Here is a 19,439-nt window from a genome sequence, read left to right as displayed (position 1 = left end):
GAAAATGCTTTACATGCATTAATTCATTTCTTATAGCAACCCTATAAAACAGGCACTGTCATTATACCTCATTTTATATAGGAGGAAACAGAGGCATAGATGTTTAGTGATTTGTCCAAGGTCACACGGCTAGCATATGGTGGAGCCTGGTTTCAGACCAAGGTAGTCTGACTCCAGAATCCATGCTCTAACCACTATGTTATGCTTCTGAAGAGGGAGGAAGTATGTTTATATGAGTTGGTAGGGATTGGGGATGGGAGGAAGGTGGTTTGATGATATGTGATAGTGGTGGTGATCTTGTGGAGACAGCAGTGAGCGATGGCTTGAAGCGAGATCTTAATTCCCTGCCCAGGAATTGAACCTGGGTAGACTGGGTGAAAACCAGGAATCCTAGCCACTAGACCACCAGGGGCTAGAGGCTAGAAACAAAGTTTCCCTGGCTCTTGCCACTTTTGAAAGCAAGAATGTTTCAAGGAGGCAAAAACTGTAAAAACAGGTACAAAGTTTAGAGACACAGCACAAGTGGGAGAGCACACAGAGAAACTGTTAAGACAGAAGCAAAGCTGAGATACACACCTGGAGAGTAAGGGTGTGGGCGTCCTCCTTAATGAGCAAGAGCGCACCAGAGAGGTGATTCAAATCACTTATATAGGGCAGTTCTTCCGGGTTTCCTCTGGCCAATCATCTCGCTTTGCCTGGCTCTGAGTCCATATTTGGTTTAACTCAGGGTCCTCTCCTGTGTGCGCATGCCTCTTTCAGCCAGATGGATTCCAGTGCAAGTATTTCTGGGAAGTTAACCAAACATATTATGGTCTGGCGCCCCCCTCCCTTCTCTGACCTCTGAGGAATCTTTCTGCGCATGTGTAGTTGGGGAGGTCTCCTTGACCTCAAGAATGAGAAATACATGGTCTCTTTATCTTTCATCCAAGCAGGACTCAGCTCCTCCTTGCTCCTGCCATTATCTTTATCTTGGAGTATCTGTCCACAGGGGACAGGTTCCAGCTGCTCAGCCAGGAGCCCATCTATCTCATGCCTCAGTGGTAGTGGTAACATAAGGAATCTAAGTCCTCATCTTCCTTAGTAAGACCTCAATAAATAAAATATATAATTGAAAAATAAAAAAATAGCATTAGACCCATGTTATTTATAAATATGAAGGTAAAAAGCAGAAACCAACTGAAAGAGTTGAATGTGGGGACTGGGTCTTAGAGATTGAAAGGGGTGGAATGGGGGATTAAGTTTTTGTTATCAGTTTTGTAATTCACTTTGATTTTTAAAACTATGTACATGAATTATTATGATATAAATTAAATTTACAAAAGAAAGTAATTTGCCATCATTTAATTTGGAAATAGATAATTTTTAAAAATAGTTTGGACAGATAATAGGATACATTTTAATTGGTAATGTATTTATATTCTAATAGCTCAGATGTTTTAAATTTTCCTCTTAAATGAAGTTTTTCAGTGGTCAGGTCAGATCTGGTATCTATTAGGTTTATCCTTTCTACGTGGAATGATAATTACATTTTAATGTACTTTTCTTACTGTTTTCTTTGTTCATTGTTTTGTGTGTTGCTAGGTTATGTGTGCCCATAAAACAAAACATTTTTTATTCTAATTTTTGAGAAATACTTATTCGATAACACTTATGGTGACTGTAGTTAACCTTTGTAAAGCTGACTTACTGTTTCCCTACTGTGCATTGTCTATCTTTTTTATATAGAATATTTTCTTTCACATAGTATTTTTCCCTTCGTTATTCCTTTTCTTTATCACCAATGAAAATAACTTTTCAGGATATTGTCTTAGTTGAATTGACCATTTAAAGCTTTATTTTATTCTAACTGGCCTACCGTCACACCTTTCAACAAATTCATTTTTCCTATATTTACATTCTTTTGATTAGCTTTCTTCCAGTGTTTAGCCCAAATGACTTAGTGATTCTGATGAGATTACTTTAAAGAATTACATGGATTATTATTTTCTGTTCTTACCACTACAATGAATATATTTCTTTTCATTTTTTTTGAATAAAGGCAACTTTCATGAATTATAAATTTTATATTGTTTAGTGGTTTGTACATTGTGCTTTTAACAAAAAAACCCAGTGAAATACAGAAAAATTAACTTATTTTTCTAATAAGAACAGAGACCGCAATAGAATTTTAGTTGGTATCAGTGTTGTCAGATTTTTTTCACCTAGTGTCAGAAGTACAAATTATTTAAATATGCAAAGTATCTCTCATGATTGTTATGTCTCCGAATAATTTGAGATTATTAAAATTTATCAATAAATTGGTAGATGACATTTATATTTGGACCTATATAATTAAATCTTTATTATTTACTGACAGATATGTTTAAAAGGTAAAGTACACATATTTAAATACTTAAATATCCAAGCATGTTGCAGAATGGATAAGAAACCAGATTCTCTGGATCTTCCATCATTGAGTAAAAGAATGCCCTCCCAACCTCTCACAGACAGGTAATGTAATATTCTGACAGTCTCATTTCATGATGATTGTGTCTTCTTTCTATATAAAAGATACTTATTAATCTCAAGTATACTGAATATACTTAGACTGATTGGTCCAGTGTTAAATAATTGGCTGAAGTGAAATATCAGCATCATAGAATGAACTTTTGGTATACTAGAATACATTTGGAATTTTCTCAAAAATTTATTATTAAAGCTTTTAGTAGTAAAATGTAAAGATTTGACATAGTACAGAAACACTAATTTCTCAGCACTTGACAACTGTTAATTTACTCCTGTGATCACTCTGTTGTACGTGCCAAATAACAAGTAGAATTTGACTTTGAACTGAGGTTAACAGAAGAGCAAGACATTTCGGGATACCTTTCACCTTCATATTCTTTATGTCTGGATCAAAGTTGAGTTACCGTTGATGTTCTCTATGATATTGGTGTTTTTCTACTCATGAGATTTTGAAATGTTAGATTTGATATTTTGTTTTTAATTCATCCTTTCGAGATGTAGATTGGTCTGAACAATTTTATGAAAACATAATTCCGTCTAGTAGCATGGAAAATAATTTGGAGTTGGATGAGAGTATACTGTTGTTAACAGTGCAAGTTCTTGAATTCACAAATAGGACTTTTTCTTGAATATTTTTGTTGCCTCAGTAGAATTAAATATCAGAACATTAAATTTAGTTCCCAAAGATTTTGTTTAATATTATAAAAGATAGTAGACCAAACAATTCTATAAAAATTAGAATTAATTCATATACTAATCTCTATTAGTATGCTTTATATTTATTTAAAAATTACTTTAGTAACAGCATTCATTGTATTCGTCATTTATTTATTTTAAAAATATCAGTTGGGGCTTCCCTGGTGGTGCAGTGGTTGAGAGTCTGCCTGCCGATGCAGGGGACCCGGGTTCGTGCTCCGGTCTGGGAAGATCCCACATGCCGCGGAGCGGCTGGGCCCGTGAGCCATGACCGCTGAGCCTGCGTGTCCGGAGCCTGTGCTCCGCAACGGGAGAGGCCACAACAGTGAGAGGCCTGCGTACCACACACACACAAAAATAATAATAATAATAATAATAAATAAATAAATAAATAGAAATATCAGTTGAATGCCTACCGGCAGGTTCAGGGTATCTTTTATTTAATTATATACACATTGGCCTTGGCTCTCATGAAGCTCACATTCTAGTGGAGGATGTCAGTCAGTAAATAAAGCAAGAACACACACACACACACACACACACACACACACACATAATTTCAAACTGTGGTGACTGCTTTGAGAGAAAGGAACAGGTTTCAGGAGTGTGGTCAGGGAATGTCTCTGAGAAGGTGAGGTTTTAAGTCAAGACGTGGAAGGAGAGAAGCTAGCTGTGGCAAGAGTGAGGGGAAGAGCATTTCAGGCAGAAATAATGCCATGTGCAAAGGCGTTAAGTTAGGAAGAAACTTGCTGTGTTAAAAAGCTGAAAGGAGGCCAGCATTGTGGTACAAGTTGATTTTGGAGAGGTAGTCAGGGCTGAAGTCATGTGGGGGCTTTGGAGGCTGTGGTAAGGAGTTTGAATTTTATTTAAAGTACAGTGGGAAGTCATTGGACAGTTATAAACAGGAGAATAACATGATCTGAATTATGTTTAAAAAAAAACTATTTTGGGTCTTACAGAGAGAATACATTGGAAGTATACAAGAGTAGAAGTACAGGGACTAGTTAGGTTGTTGTGGTACTGCCAAGAGATCAAGGGGTCTTGAATAGGGTTATTGCAGTAGAGATTAAAAGGAGCGGACAGAATTGAGATATATTTTGGAGATGTTCTCTAGCAGTGCCGTCCAATAGAAAGGCAATGTGAGCCACGTGAGTAATTTTAGATTTTCTTGTAGCCCACTTAAAAAAAGGAATAAGCAGGTGAAATTAATTTTAATAATGTATGTTACTTAACCCAATATATCATGTCATTTCAACATATAATTAAATGTAAAAAATTAGTAAGTTATTTCACATTCTTTTTCTTCCTTTTAAATCTTTGAAATCTAGTATGTATTTTACATTTATAGCATGTCTCAATTTGGACTAGTCACATTTCAGATGCTCAATAGCCATATATGACTGGTGGCTACTGTATTGGACAGTGCAGGTCAATAGAGTTTATTTATGAGTTGGCTTTTGGGTGTGCTTATCTCTCACTCACAGCTGGTACTGAATTACTTAGAAAGTTCTCGTACTTTGAGTTTCACACTCATGTTCTTGGCTATATGGTTCTTACTACTTTCTGTGCCTTGACTATTTTGTAAACTCTTTATTTTACATAGGCATTACAGTAGCTATACTTATCATCAGCTTTTGGAGTCAGACATAATATGCCTGTGAAGCTCTTCTCTGACCCTTAATAACTGTATGTCCTTGTGTCATGATATCTCTGGTTCTCAACTTTATTATATATGAAAAGGGAAATAACCATATGGATGCTGTCAGGATTAAATGAAATAATGTATATAGAGTACTTAACACAATGTCTGATCCATAATAATTCCTCAACAGATAGCTTATTATCATTATCGTCTATTATGAATACACCAATGTATTTTAGTATAGTACATGGATGTATTATTGTGCAGTGGAGTCAGATGGATTTCAGTTCTAATCATGGTTTAACCTCTCTCTTAATTCCTCTGTGGGCTGTGTAAATTATTTAATCTCTCTGAGCCTGTTTCTTTATTTAAAATGTTAGCAATACACACTTCATAAGCTTGTTGTGAGAATTAAATGTGTGCTTGGCAACTAGTTCAATGAATAATATTCAGTAAATGTCATAATTTTTCCCCTTGGGAAGTTAACTTTTATAAGCTGTATTATCTTCATTTGTAAAAAGAAATAATGCGTAAATTGTATAATGTAAGGATTATAAATAAAATATGATGTGTACCTGGCATAGTATCTAACACAATGTAGACACTCAACAAATGCTAGCAATTGTTGCCTCTTTTCATCCTTCAAGATTCATCTCAAATGCCACTTTCTTGGATGAGGCCTTTCCTAACCTTACCAAGGAGAATTAGTTAATCTCTCTTTTCTCACAGCACTTTATATTTACCTTTGTCATATTCTTCAAAACATATAAACATACTCCCTTCCCCTCTGGGCTGAGAGCCCTTTGAAGCCAAACATTTTAAAATTCATCTCATCTCAGGTGTTCAGCATAGTGCCTTGACACTTGGTAATTGCTTCCCTAAGTTTGTTGATATACTTTTGAAAAGTATAAAATCAGTATTTGGGGAGGGAGTATAGCATAGTGATTAAGATTAGGGACTTTAGTGTTAGATAATCTTGGGAACAAATTTAGACTGCCATTTGCAAGTTGCGTGTCATTGGGCAATTTTTTCAACCCCTCCTGGCCTCACTTTCCTCTTCCATAAAATGAAAAAGCACCACTAACCTGCTAGAGTTTTCACAAGGAATGTATAAGGTATTACCTTTAAAGCACCTAGCCCAATTCTTGGCACATAATCAGTGGTCAGTGTAGAGTGTATAGTAAATTTGCAAATTAAAGTGAAAAATATTTTGCAACCTGGGTGGCATACTGTAATTCAGAAATTTGCAAGGACAGCTCTATCCTCACACCGAAACAATTGCTTATTCAATGAGTCACAGACTTTTTTTGCCTTTTTTCTCTTTTCTTAATTACTAAATGGGCCTTATTTACAAATCTAAAATATATTTTTAAAGATAATGAAGAAAAAACTCTATGAATTAAAGCTAAAAAACATTTCAGCATTCTGTGGTGAAATTTGTCAAACTGATAAAAATAGGTCTTTATCAAGATGATTTTCTAGCATGGCTGTCTGCTTTTCTGAATCTCTCAGGAGAAATAATAAGCTATTGTTAAGTTTTTACAACAGAGCACATGAAAGAAAAATATTACATGAGGGACATGAATAAAGTGTTTTGTATGATCTGATATTTTTCTCCTCATGTCTTTAAGGATCCTACATATCAAAAATGTGTAAGACTGTATTATCTAGGGAAATTTTAGGTCAATTATGTATTATCTATTTAAGAAGAAAACCCTAACTGCCCTTAGAATTTGTGTTTCCATAGTATGGAAGATTTTTATCCAAATAAAAATCATGGCCCTGACTCTGGAATTGGAAGTGATAACGGAGAGAAACGATTGTCTACAACGGAAGTGAGTCTTCTCTATTGCTGAACTGTTTTATTTTAAAATTTTATTAGGGCTTTGAAATAGACACTTGCACACACTTGATTTCTTTTGCTTAAAAATATGATCATCATGCATTTTATGAATTCAAATGAAAAAAAGACATGCACGTTTTAAAAAGCAGAACAGTAAATAAACCTCATATTAATTTTTGGTTTGAAAACTGGAGATTTAAATCAGATGTTCTATACTTAAGATGTGATATTAAAGCAACTTAATCCTTATCATATGTTTAAAACGCCTCATTTTTACTTTTTGCTTATTCTGTTCAGCCATCAGATGACGACACAATCAGCCTTCATTCTCAAGTCTCAGAATCAAATAGAGAGCAGACATCAAGAAATGACAGTCACTCAGTAGGAAGTAAACATGATTCTCAGAAAGGTAATTCATATGGTGTCTGCTATTTTTATATCATGTACATAGCTCTTATTAAAAATGAATATTTTATTTAAAATGGCCTTTAAAAAATTATAGTATCTTTGGCCAGCTCTTTTATTGGGAAAATGTACTTTTTTCTAAGCACTGCAGTGTCAGAGAACACTGTTTACTATTCATATTTTCTAATAAATATTAATCTCCACTTAGACCAGGAGGTGTATGATTTTACTGACCCCAACACAGATGATGTAGCAGTTCCTGAACAGGGAGATGCACCTATTGGATCATTTGTCACTTTCCTTAAGGTAAAGAAAACTTTGAACAAGTATTAATAACATGTTCTCCTTAATCTCACAAAAGTGAACAATACATTTTAAAATTATAACTTTCTTTTGTATAAGGGAAAAGAAAAAGGCCCTGAAAAATCTCAGAAAAATGAAGAATTGGGAGATGAAAAAAGGTAAGCACACACTAATTCTCAAATTGAAATGTTACTTACTAATACTTGAAATATTCTTTAGATATTTCTACTTGAACGAATATTTTTTGTTCATTTACCTGTTAAGTTCAGATAGTTAATTTGTGAATATTTCATCTGTCTGCATTCCTCAATTAAACTGAAAATTATACTGAACATATAAGTTGAGTGTAGTATATACTCTGTTTTCCCCTATAAGTGTAATTATAATATCACCCATTATGATTACTGAAGAATACTGTACCTTCCCATACATTGCCTCATTTGAGCTATCTAACAACTCTTTAAAACAGATGGTATTGGCATAATTTAACCGATAAGGATACTGAGGCTTGGAGTTTCAAATGTCTGGAACTCAGGTGTTCTGACTCTTGGGCTAATACACTTTCTGTTTCATCAGACTGGTTATGGTAATTTTAAGGGTATTTACTTCTCTATTTTATTAAAATAATTGTACTTTGGATCTTTTCTGTATCATTTATCTTATGAAATGATGGAATATGACCTACCACATTTTTCAGTCACTCCTTCAAGTTACTTCATAGCTGCAGGAAGCAAGGAGCATTTGTTGAATACCTACCATATACCAGGATCTGTGCTATGTGCTTTGCCATGTTTCTTACTTAATCTTCACTAAATCCTGTGGGGTCGATATTGTCCACATTTTTACAGATGAGGAAGGTGAAGCTCGGAGACTGAAGTTTCTTGTCTAGAACTACTTAGCTAGTGTCCACTAGAACCTCGGGTGTGAACCTAGCTCTCTCTCTCTGATCCCCAAGTTTTTCTCTTTTCTCTGCATTGTGCTTCCCCCAAATGACCTCATTGGTAACTTTTTAACAGTCATTAATTAATCATCTCTGGTACCCCATAGGGAGATACAGTGCTTTGTCTTGTACTCTATATTTCATTCGTCTCTTACTTTCTCACCTTATCTCATGAGGACAGTTGCCTATACTTGAGTCTCCAGTGGCATGCAAGATATGGTAAAGATACAGAGTCTTAGGCTTGGTACCATTTTTTAAATGAAATACCTTTGGGGTAAAATTACTAGAGTTTGGAGGACAATTTTAAAATGTCTTTGTTCTTTTTGAATGATAAAACTATATATTTTAATGAGTGTTTTTTGGCAAATTGCCAGTCTGTCAATCTATTTTGCATTTCTACTACTTAAACATCTTACATAGAGATTTTGAAAATCAAAATGAATAAACTGATAAGAGTAGAGTGGCTTGATAAAATGAGAGATTTTCATAACATTTTCTATCTCTAAAGATAGGCCAAATAGAGCTCTGTGGTCCTTATTACACTCAAGATGGAAAATATGCATTGTTAAATTACTATGGCCATTACACATTTCAGAAATTACAAAATGGTGGTGCAGTTTACCTTTTAGCCATTAATTATATTAATATAACCAGTATGCCACGTTGCCTATTGAGAGGATAGATATGTTTTTATATTCCTTAAATATTCTTTATTTCTTATTTTAACATTTTAAATACAAGGACGTTATAGGGCTTTAGCTTTCACATGCTATAAAAATAAAAAATGGTTTCTACATTTGGAAGCTGGCATAAAATATCATCTGCCTTACTTTTTGGATAACCATGTTCGTGTCACCTTTCAGACTTGGGAAAGAGCAATTACTTGCTGAGGAAGAAGATGATGGTTTGAAAGAAGTAACTGATTTGAGGAAAATAGCTGCTCAGTTATTGCAGCAAGAGCAGAAGAACAGGTATCTTTTTCAATAATGAGATTTAAGTGGGCAACTTTTATAATCATTAAATCTGAGTATTTAAAGATTTTCAAATAAACAGTAAATAATAGGACCATCTTAAGATCTATTTCAAGGGACTAACTACTAAAAGACAATAGGAAATTCTTAGGAGAGAAATAGAAAGTTACATATACAATTAACAGAATACTTTATACTCATCTAGTCATTATATTTAATTATTGCTTTGATATCTCTTTTTTATTCCTGGTGCTAAATAATAATAATTGTTGATATTCACCTTAGCTCACAGTAGCATTAAATATGTTATGAGCATTTTTTTCCAAGTACGTGTCACAAGTATATAGTGTGCTTTTTATCAGATTTTGAGTTACTTGGGATATGTGTAAACTCCTTAAAATTGAACTGAATTATATAATCGTTGATTAAATCAGTGTGACGATTTGAGAGTCACAGGTTCACTTTAGTCTGTTTCTTGGTCAAGGAGCATTTCTCCCTCTGGCTGGGCTTTCTCCAAATGCGTGTTATTGGCAATGAGGAGGACATTGTGTTAATGAGTGTAAAATCAGTGCAGGTCCATTTTTAATACAGAAAAAGTTCTATGTGCTGCTGAGGGTCAGCTTTATTGCCATCTTCATGTACTGAGAGTACTGCATTTATAGTTTTGAAATAATAAAGCAGATCTGAGATTTTTTTGTTTTGAGAAAATTAAAAGAATAATTTTGGTGCACTTAACATGGATAACTACTAAGCATTTTACTTATTGAAAGCAATAAATGTTTATGGATCACATGACCATGTTTTGGGAAGCTTAAAAAAGTATACTGGCATTTCAAAGATGCTTTGAAAAATAATTACTATTAAAATTTATTCAATGACAGATGTGTGGTTTTAGGGGCCACTATTTTTAAAAAATAATCACTCAATATCTTTTTTTTGCACTGCTACTGCATTTATAGAATTGAAAACCATACTAGAAAATATCACTCATCTTTATCCCTTCTATATCTATATCTAATGTATCCTCACTCTCAATTGACATTTTTCTTCTGCCATAACTTTCTGTCACCCTTTTCTGTGAATCTTATCTTCTAACCTTTCCCTATGATTCATTTTTTAACTGGGCTTTTAAAAAATTGGCTACTTATGAGGTTGTGTGTGTTTTCCCCCTTCAGTATAATTAAAGTATTGATCTCCCCATTGGTTTAAGAGGTTTGATGAAGCAAGCCACCACCTGCTCTGTGTAGCTTAAAAAATAGTTGAGTTTCTACCTCCTCTACCTGGCAGGTGAAAAAATTGCATTTATCATTATGGACAGAGAATACTGATTTTATAAGAACCCACAACAATATCCATTTCTCTCATTGTGTTAAGAATAGCATTTGAGTGCATAATTTTAGATTTTAACATTGCCACATATAACATTTCTATATTTTCAATTTTCTCCTATTGTTGTATTAGTTTTTCATCTATCCCTCTGACAAATTATTCTTTCTAGCCTAGATACAACATCAAATGATGTTTCATAGGTCTTGTTTTTGTGATAGCTTTGTAATCGGAACAAAACAGCGCCTAGCACTGTACATAGTAGGTACTCAGTAATACTGTTACTGGTTAAATAATTGCTTGAAAATGAGATCAACAAATTTAAAGCTAATAGGAACCGTTAATTTAGTTAATTTGTTCTCTCTACATAATTTCTGTTATTTTTTGAGATTTATACAAAATTAATTCCTCTCTCTCTGAACTGTTTCTCTACTTCATCCTCCTTTTCAGATGTTAGTGCATACAAATATAAGAGCTTTTTGGATTAAATATTAATATGCAGTGACATTAATGTTATAACTATGTCTAATTTTTGAAGGCATTGAAATTTTATAATATCTGTTCATAAAGTAAGGAGTACATTTTACTTTTAAAATTTGTAATCTGTAGACAATTTAAATTAGATCCCAGAATTTTTTTATGCTGAATCTAGTATTTTCTCCATTAAATGATCTCATCCTTCCTTCTAAAATATGTTGCTATTGCTTATATGTCTTAGATGTAGATAATTAAAATTTTTTGTTTACTGTTACAATACTAAAATTTGAGTGAGTCCAAAAAGTCAAAAGTAATCTTGTATAAGAATATATGCCTTAGAGGATGTGAGTTTGTATACCTTCTCTGGTTGTAGTTTTTCCCTTTCACACTGTATTGTTTTAGATTCCAACTTTATTAATGAAGAATCTGAAATGCTATTTAAAATTGCAAGTCAACCAGGAGTTGTAAAATTTCTTTTTAAGTTTTAACATAATCATTGTAATGTTTTTGCTTGTTTATTGTTAGTCTTGATTTAAAATAGTTTATCTGGGGTAAGATTATCTTTGTATATCAGGAAGTACCAGTTAAGACTCCTACTTTGACTGTATGCTTACTATTTAACTGCTCTTTAGCTAGCTACTAGTCAAAGGTAAATGCAGTGTTAACTCTCAGCTAAAAGAAGCCATGCGTGTACTCCAAAATTAGAGGCAATTTAAAAATTGCTTATGTTGAGTTTAGTGATGATTTTCTTAGAGCAGCTTTGCCACTTGTTTAGTTTGCACTGTTTTTTAAAATATCTGTGATTCTTAAAGAAGGTTTATACTAGTACTCGGTGGATGAAACTGTCCTAGGAAAGTAACAAGAAGATATCACACAGAATTAATAATCAGAAAGGGTGGGGAAAAGGATCACCAAATAAACCATCAAGTAGATAACTCATAAGTGTTCAAAGTCTGAAGCCTAGTTATTTAGAAGACTGCCCCTTCTTTGTCTGAGATGCATAGATTAAACTACTTTGTATTGACAGTTTACTGTTAAATTTTTAAAAGCTAATCTTTATCCCCTTTGTCAAACTATTGGATTATTTCTACTGGTATTTGAGTGTATTGAAGTCCCCCTGAATCAATGACTTTGTCTATATTAAAATAGCTGTTCCACAAATCATAATTTTATCTCCACAAATCATAATTTTATCTTCACTATAATTTGGGAAGCTAAATAAAAAACTATTGTCTTAAAAAATCATTATTTTAAAATAATGTTGCTCTGTAAATTACTTAGCCAATTCTTCAAATTTCCACCAACTCTACTTATGTATGTTAACATTAGAGAAGTGGCTACTGCTCTTCTTATACTGATTTTCTTATTACATGGCTGATTAAGTAGATGTTTAACTGGCTTCTTAAAATTTGTTTGATTATCATCCTAAAGAAAGGATTATAATACATGCAAGCAATGAATAGCTTCAGTTGACTGGTTCCCATTGCATGTTCATTCCTTCTAACTTATTCTATAGTATTTTCTATTACGTCTTCACTTTTAATAATTATTTTAATTGCTTTTAGGTGTGTCCTGAGAATTTTTACTTACTGTACAAACATGTGCTTCTGAGTGCTATGTGATATAGCTAAATTTAAAAAAGTAATTATGAAAAGTTATATTGAAGTTTAATTAATTAAGGATCATGGAAAGCAAAATCAGATTTTGAGCAGTTTATTATTTTGTTTTAGAATTATAGAAATTATGTACATTACCTTTTCATGTGATTTTTTTTTTTTTCTGATCACGTGAACTCTAATTTGAGGAGCATCATGTTAATCTCTAGCTTGTTATAACTAATCAGGTAGTTCTCTCAACCCTTAAAATCTATCCATTCTTTCTTTTCTGCTTGCTTTACTAATGACTTCCCTATCCTCTCCCAAAACATCTTACTTCTTCCATTTTTTGGTTTGGTTGATGTACGTGAAATGTGAATACAGACGGAGACCTTTATGTTATAGAGCATCATTCAGTGAAAAACTCTTCCAGAGGACCAGAGCAGCAGGACGTGCATCAAGGTATCTAGAGTTTGTGGACGCCTTAAGTATTAAGGGGCCAGGTTGATGCAGCTGAATTACATAGAATTATATAGTCTTTTACTTAAAACTCAGTACTGGTACCTGGATTGGGGAAGTGTCTTAATAATCTAGAAGAGGTATTTAGATAAAACAGATACTCATTTTAACTTTGAGTATCACAGAGTAAAATATTAAATATCAATTATACACAAAATTTTTCATAGGAGAATTTTCAAGTACATAAAATATATTTTATAGGTAAGTAGATCTCAACTTTTTTTCTTTCTGCTCCAATATGACTTATACACATAAATAATCACAACACTAGTGAGTATGGTATGGGGAGAATTCAGAATTTACTGCAGTGAAGGGCACTGTAGTTTGACCTCCCCTTCCCAGGGAATAATCCTGACATTGCCCCCCAGGATATTTCACACTGCTATATCTCCTTTTTAAATTAAGATTTTTTTCCCTTTCAGTTTTATTGAGATACAGTTGACATACAGCATTGTATAAGTTTAAGGTGTTTGGTATAATGATTTGACTTACATACATCATGAAGTGATTATCACAAGCAGTTTAGTGAACATCCATCATCTCATATAGATACAGAACTAAAGAAATAGAAAAAAATTTTTTCCTTGTGAAGAGAACTCTTAGGGTTTACTTCCTTTTTTAAAAATCACTCTTTAATGATGTAATTTTTCCTCATAGTCTTAGATAATTTATTATCTAAATTCTTCTGCATTTGGGGATTCAGTACAATTTTAGTGCCTGCCCACACAAAGGTGTCAGTAATCTCGAAATTGTTTGGTGCAAAGCTACACTGCTTTGCTTGTGATAGTTGACCTTTGCCCCTCACTGGGACTTCTTCCTGGTGAGGCTCTACTAGATCTAAGCTAGTGAGGAAACTGGGGTAATGGAAATTGGTTTCTTTATGTTAACCATCTTTCTGGAATTACCCACTTATATTTATTTCATTATGTGTTTTAATAGTTAATATGTAGCTTTAATTTGGAATTTCTTTTCTCCTGGGTATTCTTTTGATAGTTGACATCTGATGATATTATTTTGAATAAAAGGCAGATATTCTACTCCTTATAAAACTAAACTTAAAATTGAAAATTAAGATAACATTTATATCTATAGTAAATGGGTAAATATTAAGAACTCTTAAATATGTTACTTATATTAAAGAAAGATAGTTAATAATTCATTACTTTTGACTTTGAGATTAACACTTAGAATTACATACAATTATGGGCAAATAGTTCTCTCATACAGTGGTTTATCATTCTTTATTTTTCTTTTTTTTTTTGGTTTTCTTCGAATACTGTTTCATTTGGTTATTAAAAGTTTAATAAACTCGTGGAGTTTTTTTTAAAGAATTGAACTTTAGCACTGGCTTTGCATTTTGAATTAAGTTTTATTGGCATTAGGCAAAATGATATTACATCAGCATGATCCTGTCATTTGCTATCCTGGGAAAACTAAATCAGTTGTGATGGTACCTAAACAATCTGCATCTCTTTATCTTCTGTCTCAGCCAAAAGTTAGATATGCACAGGGAAATAGCATGGCTTGAAGATATCCAAGCCTTGAGAAAGGGTTTATAAGAGAAGATGCATGGAAGAGTTGGTGAACTTCATTCCTTCATAATAGCCAGTGCGCTTATGAGCATCTGATCTAAATAACATTTAAATATTGTTTTCTAGCAAAGATCTTCATGGACCAGATGCAGTTATTTATGGACATCTTTTATATCATGTATATACACTATTCTCTTTAATATACTATGGAATTAATGTGTTGATTTACTTCTAGGATTCTTAATCATTCAACTTCTGTCACAAGAAACAAGCCAAAACAAACTGTGGAATGCGAAAAGAGGTATAAAAATATCTTAGTACTTATAGTTAATATTTTATAATGAAAGTTGATCCTTTAACAGTAATGTTCATATATGTGGGCTTTAATTGAATAATTGATATCAATTTAATATAACTAGATAATTTAGAGAAGAAATGTGCTTTTTTTTTTTTTAAAGAAATGTGTTATACAGCACAGGTTTAATTGACTTTTGATTTAAACAAATCCAAAAATGCTGATTTGATCTTTTTATACTCATACCTGCATTTTGTCTTGATGACAGATTCATTTATCCATTTAGCAAACATATATCGTATTACTGTTACTGTCAAGAATAATGTGTTTCTTCATCATTGATTGCGTTTATTCTCTATGTATTGTTCACTTTTTTCTTTTTTTTAATTAATTTTTATTGGAGTATGGTTGCTTTACACTGTTGTTTTAGCCTCCAAGGCACAACAAAATGAATCAGCCATACACATACATATCCCCTCCCTTTTGGACTTCCCTTCCATTTAGGTTACCTCAGTGCATTAGGTAGAGTTCCCTGTGCTATACAGTATGTTCCCATCAGTTGTCTATTTTATACATAGTATCAATAATGTATATTTGTCAATCCCAGTCTCCCAGTTCCTCCCACCCCACCCCTTTCCCCCTGGGTATCCATACATTTGTTCTCTACGTCTGTGTCTCTATTTCTGCTTTGCAAATAAGGTCATCTATACCATATTTCTAGACTCCACATATATGCGTTGCTATACTGTCTTTGCTTTTCTCTTTCTAGCTTCACTCTGTATGACACTCTCTAGGTCCATCCATGTCTCTACAAATGACCCAATTTTATTCCTTTTTATGGCTGAGTAATATTCCATTGTATATATGTATGACATCTTTATTCATTCATCTGTCGATGGGCATTTAAGTTGCATCCATGACGTGGCTATTGTAAATAGTGTTTCAATGAACAATGGGGTGCATGTGTCTTTTTGAATTATGGTTTTCTCTGGGTATGCCCAGGAGTGGGATTGCTGGATCATATGGTAGTTCTATTTTTAGTCTTTTAAACAACATTCATACTGTTCACCATAGTGGCTGGCTGTAACAATTTACATTCCCACCAGCAGTGCAAGAGGATTCCCTTTTCTCCACACCCTCTCCAGCATTTACTGTAGATTTTTTGATCATGGCCATTCTGACTGGTATGAGGTGATACCTCATTGTAGTTTTGATTTGCATTTCTCTAATGATTAGTGATGTTGAGCATCCTTTCATGTGTTGGTTGGCAATCTGTATATCTTCCTTGGAGAAATGTCTGTTTAGGTCTTCTGCCCATTTTGGGATTGGGTTGTTTGTTTTTTTGATATTGAGCTGCATGAGCTGCTTGTATATTTTGGAGATTAATCCTTTGTCAGTTGCTTCATTTGCTAATATTTTCTCCCATTCTGAGGGTTGTCTTTTGGTCTTGTTTATGGTTTCCTTTGCTGTGCAAAAGATTTTAAGTTTCCTTAGGTCCCATTTGTTTATTTTTGTTCTTATTTCCATTTCTCTAGGAGGTGGGTCAAAAAGGATCTTGCTGTGCTGTGATTTATGTCATAGAGTGTTCTGCCTAGGTTTTCCTCTAAGAGTTTTATAGTGTCTGGCCTTACATTTATGTCTTTAATCTATTTTGAGTTTATTTTTGTGTATGGTGTTAGGGAGTGTTCTAATTTTATTCTTTTACATGTACCTGTCCAGTTTTCCCAGCACCACTTATTGAAGAGGCTGCCTTTTCTCCATTGTATATTCTTGCCTCCTTTATCAAAAATAAGGTGACCTTATGTGCATGGGTTTATCTGTGGGCTTTCTATCCTGTTCCATTGATCTGTATTTCCATTTTTGTGCCAGTACCATACTATCTTAATTACTGTAGCTTTGTAGGATAGTCTGAAGTCCAGGAGCCTGATTCCTGCAGCTCCGTTTTTCTTTCTCGATATTGCTTTGGCTGTTTGGGGTCTTTTGTGGCTCCAATACAAATTGTAAAATTTTTTGTTCCAGTCCTGTGAAAAATGCCGTTGGTAATTTGATACGGATTGCATTGAATCTGTAGATTGATTTGGGCAGTATAGTCATTTCCACAATGTTGATTCTTCCAATCCAAGAACATGGTATATCTCTCCACCTGTTTGTGTCATCTTTGATTTCTTTCAGTCTTATAGTTTTCTGCATACACGTCTTTTGTCTCCTTAGGTAGGTTTATTCCTAGGTATTTTATTCTTTTTGTTGCAGTGGTAAATGGGATTGTTTCCTTAATTTCTCTTTCTGTTCTTTGTTGTTAGTGTATAGGAATGCAAGAGATTTCTGTTTATTAATTTTGTATCCTGCAGCTTTACCAAATTCATTGATTAACTCTAGTTTTCTTGTGGCATCTTTAGGATTTTCTATGTATGGTATTATGTCATCTGCAGTGACAGTTTTACTTCTTCTTTTCCAATTTGGATTCCTTTCATTTCTTTTTCTCTGATTGCCATGGCTAGGACTTCCAAAACTATGTTGAATAATAGTGGGAAGAGTTGACATCCTTGCCTTGTTCCTGATCTTAGAGGAAATGCTTTCAGTTTTTCACCATTGAGAATAATGTTTGCTGTGGGTTTGTCATATATGGCCTTTATTATGTTGAGGTAGGTTCCCGCTATGCCCACTTTCTGGAGAGTTTTTATCTTAAATGGGTGTTGAATTTTGTCAAAAGCTTTTTCTGCATCTATTGAGATGATCATATGGTTTTATTCTTTAATTTTTTAATATGGTGTATCACACTGATTGATTTTCATATATTGAAGAATCCTTCCATCCCTGGAATAAATCCCACTTGATCATGGTGTATGATCCTTTTAATGTGTTGTTGGATTCTGTTTGCAAGTGTTTTGTGGAGGATTTTTGCGCCTGTGTTCATCAGTGATATTGGCCTGTAGTTTTCTTTCTTGTGTGATATATTTGTCTGGTTTTGGTATCAGGGTGATGGTAGCCTTGTAGAATGAGTTTGGGAGTGTTCCACCCTCTGCAGTTTTTTGGAAGAGTTTGAGAAGGATAGGTGTTCACTGTTCTCTAGATGTTTGATAGAATTCACCTGTGAAACCATGGTCCTGGACTTTTGTTTGTTGGAAGATTTTTAACCACAGTTTCAATTTCATTACTTGTGATTGGTCTGTTCATATTTTCTATTTCTTCTTGGTTCAGTCTTGGAAGGTTGTACTTTTCTAAGAATTTTTCCATTTCCTTCAGGTTGTCCATTTTGTTGGCATATAGTTGCTTGTAGTACTCTCTTACGATCATTTGTATTTCTGTGGTGTCAGTTGTAACTTCTCCGTTTTCATTTCCACTTTTACTGATTTGAGTCCTCTCCCTTTTTTTCTTAATGAATCTGGCTAAAGATTTATCAATTTTGTTTAAAGAAGAACCAGCTCGAAGAACCAGCTCAAAGTACCAGCTTTTAATTTTATTGATCTTTGCTATTATTTTCTTCATTTCTGTTTCATTTTTTTCTCCTCTGATGTTTATGATTTCTCTCCTTCTACTAACTTTGGATTTTGTTTGTTCTTTCTATAGTTGCTTTTGGTGTAAGGTTAGGTTGTTTATTTGAGATTTTTCTCGTTTCTTGAGGTAGGATTGTATTGATCTAAACTACCCTCTTAGAACTGCTTTTGTTGTATCCCATCGGTTTTGGGTCATTTTTATTTCCTTTCAGTCGGGTTTTATTAAATTCTTCTATATGAATATGTAGTCTAATCCACATATATGAATTCCAGAGAACTAGAAGACATCAAAAGTTTCTATTTATTCTTTTTGGTGGTTTGAAAATTTGCATCAGACTCAACTCCTGAGTCATTCCTCTGGAAGTAAAAAAGTCCAAGGCTAGGGCGTAGGTACAGAAGAACACACAGAGAGAATTAACATTTGTTGAATGCTTGTTAATATGTATACCATTTTTAGTGCTTTAGATGTATGATGTAATTTAATCCTCATAATAACTCTATGAAAGAAAATAACTCTATGAGTTATTGTTACTATTGTCATCCCCATTTTATAGGTGAGAAACTGAGGCTCAGAAATTACCTTAGCTTGTTCAAGGTCACACAACTAGTAAATGGTACAGTGAGGATTTAAAACCAGGCTGTCTGGCTCCAGAACCCCAAGTCTTAATATATGGCAACAAGAGCACTTTGCTTGCTCCAGATGCATACATTTCACTGATATGTTTTCCTAACTACCTCACAGTCTAAACTGAACTTACTTTTCCCAAATCTGTTTATTCTCTTGTATAGTTTGCCTGAGTGAATGTGCCACTATTTATATAGTCAACTTTGGAATAATTGGAAATTCCTTTCTCTTATGCACCCTTCCCAATCCATTCAGTCACAGAAAACTATAG

At 33.6% G+C, this 19,439-nt stretch overlaps 1 protein-coding gene across 2 annotated transcripts in view; it reads left to right on the top strand.

Moving 5' to 3' along the window:
* LRCH2 (leucine rich repeats and calponin homology domain containing 2) overlaps positions 1–19,439 on the top strand; it is a 94,039-nt gene that overhangs the window by 43,140 nt on the left and 31,460 nt on the right. For both annotated transcript variants that reach the window (XM_029240542.1, XM_029240543.1), the window contains exons 6-12: positions 2,357–2,490; positions 6,591–6,678; positions 6,984–7,095; positions 7,300–7,397; positions 7,494–7,552; positions 9,198–9,305; positions 14,990–15,055. In XM_029240542.1, coding sequence (XP_029096375.1) covers positions 2,357–2,490; positions 6,591–6,678; positions 6,984–7,095; positions 7,300–7,397; positions 7,494–7,552; positions 9,198–9,305; positions 14,990–15,055 — 665 coding nt within the window. The remainder of the gene's footprint in view (positions 1–2,356; positions 2,491–6,590; positions 6,679–6,983; positions 7,096–7,299; positions 7,398–7,493; positions 7,553–9,197; positions 9,306–14,989; positions 15,056–19,439) is intronic.

Source organism: Monodon monoceros, unplaced genomic scaffold (genome assembly GCF_005190385.1).
Source record: "Monodon monoceros isolate NGI ecotype Baffin Bay Population unplaced genomic scaffold, NGI_Narwhal_1 Super_Scaffold_22, whole genome shotgun sequence".
Taxonomy (NCBI): domain Eukaryota; kingdom Metazoa; phylum Chordata; class Mammalia; order Artiodactyla; family Monodontidae; genus Monodon; species Monodon monoceros.
The sequence above is the reverse complement of the archived record's forward strand: the minus strand, read 5'-3'. Positions and strand labels throughout refer to the sequence as shown.